Source organism: Mobula hypostoma, chromosome 20, assembly GCF_963921235.1.
Source record: "Mobula hypostoma chromosome 20, sMobHyp1.1, whole genome shotgun sequence".
NCBI classification, from domain to species: Eukaryota; Metazoa; Chordata; class Chondrichthyes; order Myliobatiformes; family Myliobatidae; genus Mobula; species Mobula hypostoma.
In genome coordinates, this window is record NC_086116.1 from 1,017,454 (window position 1) to 1,033,955 (window position 16,502).

Sequence of the window (16,502 nt, forward strand, 5' to 3'; positions counted from 1 at the left end):
GACTAACTCTGAATTCTGATTTTTCTTTCCAGTCCTGATGAAGGGTCTCAACCCAAAATGTCGACAGATTGCTCCTTTCCACTGATGCTGCATAGCCTGCTGAGTTCCTCCAGCATTTTGTGTGTTGCAAATTACTGACTTCATATACAATCTTTATTGAAAACTACTTAAAAATTCTACAAACATGCAAAGCAAACATGTATCAGTGTACATTTGTTACCCTGAATGTGCCAATTGTACCGTGATCATCTTGTTTCTTAAAAAAAAAGTTCAAATTTAGAAAAATAATTTACCAAGAAACCCGAGGCTTAAAATTCGAATCAAGTGATCCTGAAGTGCAAAGGCATGAAAATGTCCATTTCAGTTCAGCTGCCCAATTTCCTTTTTTTGCAACATTAAGGAACATTACCTCATAATCGATTTCCTTCAGCTATCTCTCTTAACCCTGTCCCCAGCCTGTCCACTTTGAAACAAAAACAAAACTGTTCATTCAGACCTGGATGAGGACATGCCCATGGTTATGTATATTGCATCACCCAGCTCACTGACTATCAGCCACTTGTCTAGGGACCTCTGGAACCATAGGGAATGGATTCCCTTTGTTTGTTTCCATGGCCTGATAAACCAAAAATAGGAAGAGTGCCACGATGAGGAGCACCACAATCTGTATCCAGATGGGCATGGAGCGTCGGCTTTTGCTCTTCTCTGGTTTGACCTGTGCCAGTGGCTGCAGCTGGGGTACAGGCCTTCTCGGAAGTGCGTCCTTGTACGTGAACTCAATTGGCCTCCCAGCAGCCCCCCTGATTGGTTTACGGCAAGTGGCACTGTAAGAAAATTACGAAAAATGAAATGAATGAAACACATTTTAAACTTACTAATATCTAAAAACTTAAGTATGCACTGTTTCACATAAGCTACTGAGGGGATGAAAAAATCCCTTATGGTTGCAGGATGGCTCAAGCATTTCCAAAGAAGCAAGCCTGTTACTAGGAGAGTTTGGCATTTTGTCAAATGGCCAGAACACTCCTGAGGATGAGCAACCAATAGTCCAATCTACGATCTTGATTCACTTACTCCCACTGGAAATGTACAAGCATGAATGATGAGCAAGGGCAGAATTGTTCTTCTCCCAAATGATTACAGCAAAAATAAAAGGTGCCTGGTCAGCACCAGACATCAAGTTCAAGGTCAGTTTATTGTCATTCAACCATATACATGTATACCGCCAAACAAAACAACATTCCTCTGGACCAAGGTGCACAGCACAGTCCTGTAGATTAATGGAGTCACAGTTAACACTGGAAGACAACAGTCATCCAAAGAACTATAGCCAGGGGAGATTGAAAAGGAGTGATATGCATGAAGTGGCAATCTTACCGTCTGAGCATATTTATTACAAGGACTACAATAATTCAAAGTGCTGGTTCAGCTTTTAGAAACTAGATTCAAAGGAAGAGTTGATTAGTCCCTTGGAGAAGTCTGATTACAAACAAAACCCTATACTAATTTGTTAAAGGAAAATCTTATTTGATTAATCTAATAGAGGTTTTGGTGAACTACTGATTGATGAAATGAACACAATGGATTGTGTTCCCTGTGGTTTACAAATGATAAAGTTCAATACAAAAGGGTGGTTAGCAAATTGATGCACAAGGAATAAAGTGGCAGCTAAAACATGGCTTAAGTACAGAAAGCAGAGAACAGTGTTTTCATGGATAATTCTGTCAGTTTAGTGTTGGTTTGGAACTCAGAGTTAAGACATATTGTAACCTTTATGGCTAACTGAGAAGATGCACTGCCGTCTTTATGAGTTAACTATACATTGGTGAGCAGGGGAAAGTCCCCAAGGCTTGAAAAGACAAACTTCTTGGAACCATGGTAAACAGTATTGAGGATGGTAATGAATTTTGAAAGGAAGACTGTAATATGATTGTATTACCATGTGTCCACAATCTCCTTGGAGCTGAAATCCTGAAGTGGAAATCTAACAGATTTTAGATAAGACTACAGTAAGGTGAAGGTGACAGGATCGAGATGGAAGGCACTCCTTCCCTCTGCAATCCGCAGGTCACCCTTGGGCAAGGGGTAGCACCTGCTTAGCCCCCTGATTAGGGTAACGTGAAGCCATGGGAGCAGGTGGTGGATGGTTGCACGAGCAGCTGGTGCGTATCATAAGTCCTGGTTATGTGACCACTGATGCCAAGCAATGTCTGAAGACTATTGATAATGGTTGGGGTTATCCATCTTATAAAGACACTGCCCAGAAGGTAATGGCAAACCACTGCTGTAGAAAAACTTGCCAAAAAATGATCATGGTCAAGACCACGATCAGCCACATCATACGACTAAGCACATAACAATGATGATAGTAAGGTGAACTTTAGCAGTGGTGTCAACAATCAAAGGCTTAAAGTGACGATAAAAGAAAAATGCTTTAAACGCCACGGTAGTGTAGTGGTTAGCGTGACACTATTACAGCTCGTGGTGTGAGAGTTCAATTCCAGTGCCATCTGTAAGCAGTTTATACGTCCTCCTCATGAACGTGTGGGTCTCCTCCCACAGTCCAAAGATGTACTGTTAGTAGGCTAATTGATTATAAATTGTCCTGTGATTAGGCTAGATTTAAATAGATGGGCTGTTGGGCAGTGCAGCTTGTTGGGCCAGAGGGCCTGTTCTGCGCTGTACATCTCTAAATAAATAAATTATAGCGTGGAATGTACTTGCTGAGAGATGGATGCAGATTCAATTATGGCTTTGAAAAGGAGACTAGATAAATTGTTTGAAGCTAAAACAGTGCCAGCACTTGGAGGAAATGGGAGTGACCGGGGTCAGGGCAGACCGAATGAGACTAGTAGTCTTCCCCAATGATTCTTTGTTGCTATTTATGTATCTAGCATTTAAAAAATATTGCTTTATTATTGTCACCAGTACCAAGATACAGTTAAAAAGCTTGTCTTGCATACTGTTCATACAGATCAAATCATTACACAATGCATGTATCTGAGCTAGAATAAGTTAAAATAATAACAGTGCAGAATAGAGTGTAAAAGCCACCGAGAAAGTGCAAAGTGGGTAAATAATGAAGTGCAAGATCATAATGAGGTAAATTATGAGGTCAAGCATCTATCTTCTTATACAAGAATTCTGTTCAGGAGTCTGACAACAGTGGGATAGAAGCGGTCCTTGAGCCTGTCAGTACATGCTTTCAGGCTTGTGTATCTTCTGCTTAATGGGAGCGGGGAGAAGAGAGAAAATCCAGATAGGTGCGGTCTTTGATTATGTTGGCTGCTTTACTGAGGCAGTGAGAAGTACAGACAGAGTCCATAGAGGGGGGCTGGTTTTTGTGATCTGCTGAGTTGAGTCCATTACTCTGCAGTTTACTGCGGTCACATGCAAAGCAGTTGCAATATCAAACTACTACGCATCCAGACAGAATTCTTTCTATGGCTCATTGATAAAATTGGTAACAGTTGCCGGGGACATGCTGAATTTCTTTAGTCTCCTGAGGAAGTATCAGAATCAGAATCATGTGTCCTGAAATTTGTTAATTTAGCAGCAGTTCAACTCAATTTATAATAATATAGAAAAAAGTAAATCAATTACAGTAATACATATATATTGAATAGATTAAAAACACTGCAAAAACAGAAATAATATATATATTTTTTTAAAAAGTGAGGGAATGTTCATGGGTTCAATGTTTATTTAGGAATCATTTGGCAGAGGGGAAGAAGCTGTTCCTGAATCGCTGAGTGTGACTTCAGGTCAATGACAAGAGGGTATGCCCTGGGAGATGGGGGTTCTTAATAATAGATGGCGCCTTTCTGAGGCCTCGCTCCTTGAAGATGTCTTGGGCACTACGGCGGTTAGTACCTAAGATAGAGCTGACTAACTTTACAACTTTCTGTAGCTTCTTTCGGTCCTGTGCAGACATTTGCAATCTTCCAGTCCTCCGAGACCACGTCAGAATCTCTTCAGCAACCTCTCTCAGGACTCTGGGAAATGGTCCAGGTGACTTATCCAACTAAGACCTTTGAGTTTGCCTAGTACTTTTTCCTTTGTAGTAGTAATGGCACTCACTCCTACTCCCTCTCACTCATGGACCTCTGGCATACTGCTAATGTCTTCCACAGTGAAGAGCACTCATTATGTTCATCTGTTATTTCTTTGTCCCTCATTACTACTTCACCAGCATCATTTTCCAGTGGTCTAATACCCACTCTCACCTCCCTTTTACTCTTTGCATAACTGAATGTCAAGGGATATTCCAGACTCCATAAAACAAAAAATGCAACAGCTTCTAACGTACCTCTGGTACAGTAATCTTGCTCCGAGATCTTAAATTTTATTTATCAGAGACTGTACATTTGCCAACAGGGTAGTTTGTATTGGGAGCCGAGAGCCACACTTCCTTAAACTTTTCAACCAGCATAGCATCCTCTCTTCCACTTAAAGGGGAACTGCGCCACCAATCCGTATGAGTTTCATCGACTTTCAGGAGTGATAAATTTTTCAATTGCCTTAAAATGATGTTACTAGTAGTCCATAGAGTTAGCTGTGGTTTTCAGCTCTAGCAGTCTAAAACCGGAATATTTGATGATTGCCATCTGAGCTGCTCACACGAGTCGCCTTCGTGACGGTATCGCACAAGAAATAAGTTCAAGGCAAACCAGCTGACAGCATGTGCTACATGCAAATAATCATAGCGACATAACCTGACTGGTTGCATGTTGGTCTGGTACCACAATTCAAATGCACAGAACTGCAGAGAGGAGTGGACTCAGCCCAGTAACATCCCTCCCCACCATCAGATTCTGCCAGGAGACACTGTCTCAAGAAGGCAACATTCACCACCACCCAGGCCATGCCATCATCTCAATTATCATTGGGTAGGTACAGAAGCCTGAAGTCCCAAACCATCAGGTTCAACACAGCTACTGCTCTTCAGCCATTCAGCTGTGGACCCAACCTGCACAACCGACACAACAGACGTACAGCCCAATGATGTCAACTTTGCACTGCAATGTACTTCTGTTCCCACTGACTATCTGCATATCATTTAGATTAGATTATGAAGACACACAGTCCTCTTTTATTGTCATTTAGTAATGTATGCATTAAGAAATGATACAGTATTTCCTCCAGTGTGATATCACAAAACACAGGACAGACCAAGACTGAAAAAACTAACTAAACCACATCATTGTTGCATCAACAGTGCAACAATACCATAATTTGATGAAGAAGTCCATGAGCACAGTAAAAAGTTCAAAGTCTCTCAAATGTCCCATCTCACGCAGACGGGAGAAAGAAGGAAAACTCTCCCTGCCATGCCCGACCACAGTCCGAATCTGAGTCATCCAAAAACTTCGAGCCTCCGATCAGCTCTCCGACACTGAGTACCAAGTGCCATCTCTGTCCGAATGATTCGACCTCAATCTCGGTCGCCAACAGCAGGCAAAGCCGGGGATTTTGAGGCCTTCCCTCCAGAAGATTCCCGACCGCGCAACAACAGCAGCAAACTGGCGTTTCAGAAATTTCTCCAGATGTTCCTCTGTGTTTTCACATCTGTCTCCATCAAATCATAATTGTCCATGGCCCCTATTTAATGGATACGATATCATTTTTCACTGGACGGCTGCGCACGTGCGGTGCGCTGCTCTCTCTCCTCCCGCCGATACAAATGAAGCAGGAAAATTATTGCACTAATTTACAGTACATTCAAAATTTTAATACAATACTTGGATAAGAATAATTCACTAAAATTAATCACTTTAGGCAGCAGTTGAATCATTTTTGGCAGAAATGAGCAGGCACCTCTACAACCAACTTGTTATGGAAAAGATAAAATGAACACGGAACCCAGTCTACCTTATCCCTGTGAGTGTTGGTGCCTCATTGGGGAGCATTTCCTCCGGCAAATTGTCCTTCACTACTTCTTTTTGTTCCGCCTACAAAATGAGAATTTGTCAATAAAATATCTGCCCAAAGATGGGTTCCAACATGTGACGCAAGACAAAACAAATCCATACATTCAGAGAAGCATGTAATTAAGGAGACTGTACCACAATACAAGAATTGGCCACATCCTGGTTTCTGCTTTTGCATTTGGCATGACTACTGCTGTGTAAAATAAACTAGTCCAGTAGCTCACTGCTCTGTATGTCCCACCACAAAACATTTTTCTAGACTTGAAAAAATTAGATACTTCTCAACTCAAATATCTTGGTACAAGGAGAAAAATAATCAAACCACTAACTATAACAAGGCAATGCACTACTGGTCCAGTGTTATAGTCACAACACTTGCAACTGGAAGACAAATTAAAACTTCAGCAAAATATGCATTTTCAAAAGCTGCATAAAGGTATTATCTGGATGTCTGAAAGACGCAAACATTGTTGGTAACTGGATGGATGAAGATCTGGGGGAGTTGATAGACGTGATAATGAATGGAAATAATTGAGAGAATGGATTGGCTTGGACAACTATCAGACAATTGGACTCAGTTGCACAGCAAAGTAATAGGCCTTTCAGCCTAATATGTCCATACTTAGCTCATTTACACTAATCCCATATATGCACGTTAGGGTCATATCCATCTGTGTCTGTCTTCAATGCCTTTTAAACTGAGTAACTGTATCTGATTCTGGGACTGAAGGGTGATAAATCCCCAGGGCCTGATGGTCTGCATCCCAGGGTACTTAAGGAGGTGGCTCTAGAAATCGTGGACGCATTGGTAATCATTTTCCAATGTTCTATAGATTCAGGATCAGTTCCTGTGGATTGGAGGGTAGCTAATGTTATCCCACTTTTGAAGAAAGGAGGGAGAGAGAAAACAGGCAATTATGGACCAGTTAGTCTGACATCAGTGGTGGGGAAGATGCTGGAGTCAATTATAAAAGATGAAATAGCGGCATATTTGGATAGCAGTAGCAGGATTGGTCCGAGTCAGCATGGATTTACGAAGGGGAAATCATGCTTGACTAATCTTCTGGAATTTTTTTGAGGATGTAACCATGAAAATGGACATGGGAAAGCCAGTGGATGTAGTGTACCTGGACTTTCAGAAAGCCTTTGATAAGGTCCCACATAGGAGGTTAGTGGGCAAAATTAGAGCACATGGTATTGGAGGTAGGGTACTGACATGGATAGAAAATTGGTTGGCAGACAGGAAACAGAGTAGGGATTAACGGGTCCTTTTCAGAAAGGCAGGCAGTGACTAGTGGGGTACCACACGGCTTGGTGCTGGGACTGCAGCTATTGACTATATATTAATGATTCAGATGAAGGGATTAAAAGTAACATTAGCAAATTTGCAGATGACACAAAGCTGGGTGACAGTGTGAAATGTGAGGAGGATGTTATGAGAATACAGGGTGACTTGGACAGGTTGTGTGAGTAGGCAGATGCAGTTTAATGTGGATAAATGTGAGGTTATCCACTGGTGGCAAGAACAGGAAGCCAGATTACTATCTGAATGGTGTCAAATTAGGAAAAGGGGAAGTACAACGAGATCTGTGTGTCCTTGTTCATCAGTCTCTTAAAGTAAGCATACAGGTACAGCAGGCAGTGAAGAAAGCTAATGGATGTTGGCCTTCATAACAAGGAGAGTTGAGTATAGGAGCAAAGAGTTCCTTCTGCAGTTGTATAAGGCCCTGGTGAGACCCCACCTGTAGTATTGTGTGCAGTTTTGGTCTCCAAATTTGAGGAAGGACATTCTTGCTATGGAGGGAGTTCAGCGTAGGTTCACTGGGTTAATTCCAGGGATGGCGGGAATGTCATATGTTGAAAGATTGGAGCGACTGGGCTTGTATACACTGGAATTTAGAAGGATGAGAGGGGATCTGATTGAAACATATAAGATTATTAAGGGATTGGACATGCTAGAGGCAGAAAACATGTTCCCAATGTTGGTGGAGTCCAGAACCAGAGGCCACAGTTTAAGGGGTAGACCATTTAGAACGGAGTTGAGGAAAAACTTTCTCACACAGAGGGTTGTGGATCTGTGGAATGCTCTGCCTAAGGCGGCAGTGGAGGCCAATTCTCTGGATTCTTTCAAGAAAGAGTTAGATAGAGCTCTTAAAGATAGCAGAGTCAAGAGATATGGAGAGAAGGCAGGAACAGGATATTGATTGTGCAAGATCAGCCATGATCAAAGTGAATGGCGGTGCTGGCTCAAAGGGCCGAATGGCCCACTCCTGCACCTATTGTCTATTCCACCAGCTCCTCTGGCAGTACATTCCAGATACTGACCACCGTGTGGGGGGTTTAAAAAAAACTTGCCCTTAATCCTCCTTTCTCACAGATTCATCTCATGGCCTCTTGCTTTTTGATACTCATACCATGGGGAGAAAAATTTTAACCACCTACCCTACTGATACCTCTCAATCATATATACCTCCCTCATCTTCTTATTTCAGGGAAAACGCGAGCAGCCTATCCTATCTCTCTCCTCAATAAAAGTCTTGCAACTCTGGCAACATCCTGGTGAATCTCCTCCCAGTGCTATTCATCCTATAGCATGGCTACTGTACACAATACCCTAAATGTAGCCTAACCACTGTTAGGTCAGTTTCCAATCTTCCACTTCATTACGAAATATGAAAAAAAAAGATTAAAGTATAAAATGTTTTCATGAGTAACACTGAAAACAAGAAAGAAAGAAACTGCAAATTCTGAAAATCTGAAATAAAATCAGAATTATTTGGGTGTGGCAACGTTATGGATGGAAAAAAATTAAAGTTATGTTTGGCAGCTTTGGGCCTGTACTCACTGGAATTTAGAAGAATGCAAGGGGATCTCATTGAAATCTACCAAATGTTGAAAGGACTAGATAAAGTGGATGTGGAGAGGCTGTTTCATCTGGTGGGGGTATCCAGAACTAGTGAACACAGCCTCAAAGTTGAGGGGCGACCTTTTAGAACAGAAGGAAGGAGGTATTTTTTTTTTTAGCCAAAGAGTGGTGAATCTGTGGTGGAGGCCAAGTCCGTGAGTATATTTAAAGCAGAAGTTGATAGATTCCATCAAGGGAAATGGTGAGAGGGCAGGTATATGGGGCTGAATGGGATCTGGGATCAGCCATGATGAAATGGCGGAGTGAACTCAATGGGCTGAATATCCTATTTCTACTCCTATGTATCGTGGACATGAGGAACTCTATCCCTGTGAAGGTGGTGGGAAGCTGGGGCAAGTATGGATGTCGGGGAAATGGAGGAGATGCAGGCGAGGGCAGCATCAATGGGAGAGGAAGGGAAAGCCCTTTCTTTGAAGGACGACGACGACATCTCAGATGTTCTGGAAAGGAAAGCCTCATCCTGGAAACAGATGCTGCAGAGATGAAGGAATTGAGGAAAGGGTACAATATTTTTAACAGGAGACAGGGTAGGAAGGATCAAAATAACTATGGGTTATAATGGGTTTATGAATGATTTTGGCAGACAGTTTGTCTCCAGAGATGGTGTCCAGAGCAGGGGGGTGGTTTCAGAAATGGACCAAGTGAATTTAAGGGCAGGGAGAAGTTTGAGGCAGAGTTAAAAACATTGAAGAGCTCAGCAAGGGTGCATGAAGCAGCACCAATGCAGAAATCAATGGGGTGCAGAAAGAGTTGGAGAGCATTACCAGTGAAGGCTTGGAACATGGACTGTTCTATGTAGCCAATGAAAAGACAGGCATAGCTTCGGCCCATGTGGATGCCCTCGGCCACCATTTGAGTCTAGATAAAGTTGAAAGAGTCGAAGGAGAAATTGTTGTGTGAGGACCAGTTCTCTCAGAAGGAGGGTGGTGGTGGTGGAGGGGAACTGGTTGGGTCTTTTGTTGAGAAAGAAGCAGAGTGCTTTAAAGCCTTCATGAAGTGGGACAGAAGAATAAAGGGACTGGACGTCCATAGTGAAAATAAAGCAGTTAGGGGCAGAGAATTGAAAGTTTTTGAGGAGAAAATGAGCATGTGAAGTTTTGTGGATGTAAGTGAAAAGGACTGACCAAAGGGGGCAGAATGGACTCAAGGTATGTGGACACGAGTTCAGTGGGGTAGAAGCAGGCAGAGACAATGTGCCTACAAAGAAGGTCAGGCTTGTGGATACATTTCACCTGCGTGTGAAAAGACTGACCCTCCAGTCCCCTTTAAATGTTTCCTCTCTCACCATGAACCCAGGGACCTAGTTTTAGACTACCCTATCCTGGAAAAAGAGACACTATGATTACCTGGTCTAACTACACCCCTCACTTTTATAAATCCTTACAAGGTCATCTCATAGCCTCCTTCACTTCATGTTCCCACTTATCAAGCCTCTCCTTAAAATGCAAGCCCCCCCCAGTCTAGGCAACACTCCTGTGAATCTTTTCTGTACCCTCTCCAACTTAATGACATTAATTTCAACTAAATAGTTCAAATTTAAATAAAGAACACTTTTTGAAACAAATCCATGCAAAACAGTTAACTATAATTTCATTCACAGTTTACAAGGAAATGTGAAACTTAAGATTGCACACAAAATTCATCAATTTCTTGGCTCTGTATACAATCTACTTTATTTAACTTATTGTAATAGTAAATCTTTTTACTGCACTAAATTCCAAAATAGATATTATAACATTAATTTAGATGTTTAGAACCAGAACTCAGGAATAGGTACAACTGCGCTTAAAGTTCTACTTGGGGTTGTGATAGCAAGATGATCAAGATGTACTGACAACCTGGTAGAGCTGCATAACACTAAGGGGCAGAAAACGCTGGTGGGAGTTGTGTACAGGCCACCTAACAGTAGTAGTGAGGTTGGGGATGGTATTAAACAGGAAATTAGAAATGTGTGCAATAAAGGAACAGCAGTTGTAATGGGCGACTTCAATCAACATATAGATTGGGTGAACCAAATTGGTAAAGGTGCTGAAGAGAATTTCTTGGAATGTATGCGGGACGGTTTTTTGAACCAACATGTCGAGGAACCAACTAGAGAGCAGGCTATTTTAAGACTGGGTATTGAGCAATGAGGAAGGGTTAATTAGCAACCTTGCCGTGAGAGGCCCTTGGGTAAGAGTGACCATAATATGGTGGAATTCTTCATTAAGATGGAGAGTGACATAGTTAATTCAGAAACAAAGGTTCTGAACTTAAAGAAGGGTAACTTTGAAGGTATGAGACGTGAATTAGCTAAAGATCGCATGGATGAACTACAACAATTGTTCATCCCAGTTTGGCAAAAGAATAAATCAAGGAAGGTAGTGCACCTGTGGCTGACGAGGGAAATTAGGAATAGTATCAATTCCAAAGAAGAAGCATACAAATTAGCCAGAAAAAGTGGCTCACCTGAGGACTGGGAGAAATTCAGAGTTCAGCAGAGGAGGACAAAGGGCTGAATTAGGAAGGGGGAAAAAAAGATGAGAGAAAACTGGCAGGGAACATAAAAACTGACTGTAAAAGCTTTTATAGATATGTGAAAAGAAAAAGATTGGTTAAGACAAATATAGGTCCCCTACAGACAGAAACAGGTGAATTGATTATGGGGAGCAAGGACATGACAGACCAATTGAATAATTACTTTGGTTCTGTCTTCACTAAGGAGGACATAAATATTCTTCCAGAAATAGTAGGGGACAGAGGGTCCAGTGAGATGGAGGAACTGAGTGAAATACATGTTAGTAGGGAAGTGGTGTTAGGTAAATTGAAGGGATTAAAGGCAGATAAATCCCCAAGGCCAGATGATCTGCATCCCAGAGTGCTTAAGGAAGTAGCCCAAGAAATAGTGGATGCATTAGTTATAATTTCTCAAAACTCTTTAGATTCTGGACTAGTTCCTGAGGATTGGAGGGTGGCTAATGTAACCCCACTTTTTAAAAAAAGGAGGGAGAGAGAAATCGGGGAATTATAGATCGGTTAGCCTAACATCGGTGGTGGGGAAACTGCTAGAGTCAGTTATCAAAGATGTGATAACAGCACATTTGGAAAGCGGTGAAATCATCGGACAAAGTCAGCATGGATTTGTGAAAGGAAAATCATGTCTGACAAATCTCATAGAATTTTTTTGAGGATGTAACTAGTAGAGTGGATAGGGGAAAACCAGTGGATGTGGTATATTTGGATTTTCAAAAGGCTTTTGACAAGGTCCCAAACAGGAGATTAGTGTGCAAACTTAAAGCACACGGTATTGGGGGTAAGGTATTGATGTGGATAGAGAATTGGTTGGCAGACAGGAAGCAAAGAGTGGGAATAAACGGGACCTTTTCAGAATGGCAGGCAGTGACTAGTGGGGTACCGCAAGGCTCAGTGCTGGGACCCCAGTTGTTTACAATATATATTAATGACTTGGATGAGGGAATTAAATGCAGCATCTCCAAGTTTGCGGATGACACGAAGCTGGGCGGCAGTGTTAGCTGTGAGGAGGATGCTAAGAGGATGCAGGGTGACTTGGATAGGTTAGGTGAGTGGGCAAATTCATGGCAGATGCAATTTAATGTGGATAAATGTGAGGTTATCCACTTTGGTGGCAAAAACAGGAAAACAGATTATTATCTGAATGGTGGCCGATTAGGAAGGGGGCAGGTGCAACGAGACCAGGGTGTCATTATACACCAGTCATTGAAAGTGGGCATGCAGGTACAGCAGGTGGTGAAAAAGGCGAATGGTATGCTGGCATTTATAGCAAGAGGATTCGAGTACAGGAGCAGGGAGGTACTACTGCAGTTGTACAAGGCCTTGGTGAGACAACACCTGGAGTATTGTGTGCAGTTTTGGTCCCCTAATCTGAGGGAAGACATCCTTGCCATAGAGGGAGTACAAGGAAGGTTCACCAGATTGATTCCTGGGATGGCAGGACTTTCATATGATGAAAGACTGGATGAACTAGGCTTATACTCGTTGGAATTTAGAAGATTGAGGGGGGATCTTATTGAAACGTATAAAATCCTAAAGGGATTGGACAGGCTAGATGCAGGAAGATTGTTCCCGATGTTAGGGAAGTCCAGAACGAGGGGTCACAATTTGAGGATAAAGGGGAAGCCTTTTAGGACCGAGATTAGGAAAAACTTCTTCACACAGAGAGTGGTGAATCTGTGGAATTCTCTGCCACAGGAAACAGTTGAGGCCAGTTCATTGGCTATATTTAAGAGGGAGTTAGATATGGCCCTTGTGGCTAAAGGGATCAGGGGGAATTGAGGGAAGGCTGGTACAGGGTTCTGAGTTGGATGATCAGCCATGATCATACTGAATGGTGGTGCAGGCTCGAAGGGCCAAATGGCCTACTCCTGCACCTATTTTCTACGTTTCTATGAAAACTATTCCCCATTCTACACTTTTGACACCTGCTGAGTCTTACCAGCATCACTTGTTTATTTTGATAAAATACATTATGAAATAATTCTTCCAAACCACTTACCTGACTGCTATCTGTTTTTCTTTGCCTGGTCACAGGGGTCTTGGTTTTGGTTGGAAACAGCTCTTTTGCAACAATGACCTCTAAATGTTCATCAAATACGAAGGAATATTAAGCATCAAGTTTAAGAATTGCTCTCAAGTCACAAGAGTATTTTTAGTGTACAAATATAACAGATGTCACCAAATTCCTAATGCTGACCTTGCTATCAGACGCGAGGAGAAAACTAATGCAATCTTTTTAAGATTCTTCTACACAAGCTCAATGTCCCCATTACAATACAATAAGAGATCAGCTAGTGCCATTTCTTTCATGTTCCAGGGACTGGATTCACTTTGCTCTCTAATGTTGGGCAACTGCATGGGCCTTCTCCCACACTCTAAAGAAGATGTTGCCAAGTTAATTGGCTACTGTAAATTACCCCTTAGTACTGGTAAGGAGTTGGAATTAATATGAAGGAGAGCGAGGAAAACAAAACAAATGCAGAACCAAAGGGAATTAAACAGAGGGGAAATGGAACATACACCTGATGGCAAAAATAAATGACAGCTCATTGGCAGATATATCATAAGACTTATTAATATTATTAAGCATTAGTTTCCTGAAATTAGCTATGTTCTTTCCCTCTTCCAAAAAAGTAATGATGGCTGGGCTTTACCTCTTCACCTACTTAATAAATGTTGCTTGGTTACATTGTCCCTAAACATGACCAGATTTTAACCACATACCTAAGGGGTGCCCATATTATTACCTTCCTCCATAATCTAATGGTCACCTACGAAAGACTAGGTATAGAACTGATATCAATGTCATGGTAAAAACCAGAAAATGTAACAGGATTGCCTGAAAGTTGCGCTGGGCGCTGGAACTATGGAGTTTGAAAGGATAGTTGGGTAATGGTTAAAACGATGCTCCTACTGCTTGGGGCGTCAGAATTCAGAATTTAATCCCGGCGTCCTCTGTAAAGAGTTTGTACATCCTCCCCATGGAATTCATGAGTTTTCTCTGGGTGCTCTGGTTTCCTCCCATGGTCGAAAGACATATGGATTAGCACAGCGGTCCCCAACCACCGGGCCACAGAGCACTTGCTACTGGGCCGTGAGGAAACGACATGAGTCAGCTGCACCTTTCCTCATTCTCTGTCACGCACTGTTGAACTTGAACATAGGGTTGCCAACTGTCCCATATTTGCCGGGACATGCATCGTATATTGGGCTAAATTGGTTTGTCCCATACAGGACCGCCCTTGTCCCATATTTTCCCCGCTAAGGTAGAGCGTTCCTATGAAACCTTTCGTGCTGAAATGGCGTGAAGCGAACAAGCAATTACCATTAATTTATATGGGAAAAATTTTTGAGCATTCCCAGACCGAAAAAATAACCTAACAAATCATACCAAAAATAAATAACACTAACATATAGTAAAAGCAGAAATGATAAATACACAGCCTACATAAAGTAGAAATAATGTATGTACAGCATAGTCGGGAAGATTAAGCCAAAACCAATTTGTGGGGAAAAAATCCGCATGTATGTGCACGCGCATGCGCACGTCACGCATGTGCACACAGGTGCCCACGCAAGGCTTCATGGTCATGGTAGTCTTTCCTGGGGTAAAGTGTCCTGGGATTTGACTGCTACTTTTGTCCCTTATTTGGCAGTGGGAAAGTAACTGTAAAAGACATGTTGAGGTGAGTTGAACACCCTACTTGAACAACCCCCGCCACCCCCCCACCCCGGTCCCTGAATATTGTCAATATTAAACCAGTCCGCAATGCATGGAAGGTTGGGGAACCCTGGATTAGTAGGTTAATTGGTCATTGTAAGTTGTCCCGTGATTAGGCTAGAGTTAAATTGGCGGTTGCTGGGTGGCTTGGCTCGAAGGGTGTAAGGGCATATTCCATGCCATATCACTAAATAACTAAAATAGTACACAAGAGGTGGGTTTATTACAGTAAATCGAGGAATTATGGTCAGCAGGAATTGCAAAATGGTTAAAAATCAGAAGAAAGCAGATTGTAGAGAGGCAAGTTGGAGGAGTTACATTACTAATCATGGGGAAATGTCACAAAGAGGACATACTGGAGGGGCTCATCTGCTGAGGCAATATGGGCAAAAAAAAAACCACAATGTGGAGTTATACTACAAGTCATCCTATAGCCGCTGGGAGATAGAGGAACAAATATGCAAACAGATTATGGAAAAATGACAAAGCAACAGGTGAATTCGACTTTCCTATTATAGACTGGGATCTCCTTAGCTTCATTCCCCCTTGGAATGAAACATTATTTTATGATGGATACCAAAATAGCTGGACAAACTAATTTCTTGTTCGTATGTATTTGTTAACTATCTGTAGCTCATATCTTAAAATACAGAATGCTAAACATTTTCATCTTGAATCCAACAATCTTATCTTGGTCACCTTCTTCTGTGTCACTGTATTGATCAGAATCGGTGCTGCCATTTGGCTGATTTTCCTCGGTTACTGCTGAAGCTTGGTCCATCAGCTGCTCCAGCTTCCTCTCATAGACTTTCCTCGTGGTATCTACACAGAGGAAACAACAAGGATTATCTGAAAGATCCAGCCAAAATAAAATAAATATGAAATCTAAAGAACACCCTACACAAAAGGTAGAACTTTACACTATGCATCAGAGTGGCAAAAAGAATGAATGATACATTTGCTTCCACTGACCAAGGAATGGGCAACATGTTACATTTGTACAAATAATTGGTCGGGCTACAATTGGATAATGGCTGTATTCTAGTTGCCATGCTTTAAGAATCATGTAATTAAACTAGAGAGGATACAGAAAAGATTCACTGAAATGCTGCTGGGACCAGTGGGCTTGAGTTATGAGAACAGAATGGATAAGATGAAACCTTTTTTCCCCCGTGGAGTGGAGCAGCTAAGATAAAACTTCGCAGAGACTTATACAATTATGAGAGGTAGCAAATACTCACATACTTCTTCCTGAGGGAAAGGCAGTCCAAAACTAAGTGGCACAGGTTTAAAGTGAGAAGAGAGATAAAACATGATCTGAGGAGTAAATCTGGTGGGTATATGGAACAAGCTGTCAGAGCACATGGTTGAGGCAGGTACAATCACAACACTTAAAAGACATATGAACAGG

The 16,502-nt window shown here is 41.9% G+C and overlaps 1 protein-coding gene across 1 annotated transcript in view; it reads right to left on the reverse strand.

The window, feature by feature from the left end:
• Positions 1-37: 37 nt before the first annotated feature.
• LOC134359273 (lamina-associated polypeptide 2, isoforms beta/gamma-like) overlaps positions 38-16,502 on the reverse strand; it is a 57,718-nt gene continuing 41,253 nt past the window's right edge. The window contains exons 3-6 of the mRNA XM_063072238.1: positions 15,791-15,913; positions 13,370-13,449; positions 5,872-5,951; positions 38-824 (exon numbers count right to left, since the gene is read on the reverse strand). Coding sequence (XP_062928308.1) covers positions 542-824; positions 5,872-5,951; positions 13,370-13,449; positions 15,791-15,913 — 566 coding nt within the window. The 3' untranslated portion in view covers positions 38-541. The remainder of the gene's footprint in view (positions 825-5,871; positions 5,952-13,369; positions 13,450-15,790; positions 15,914-16,502) is intronic.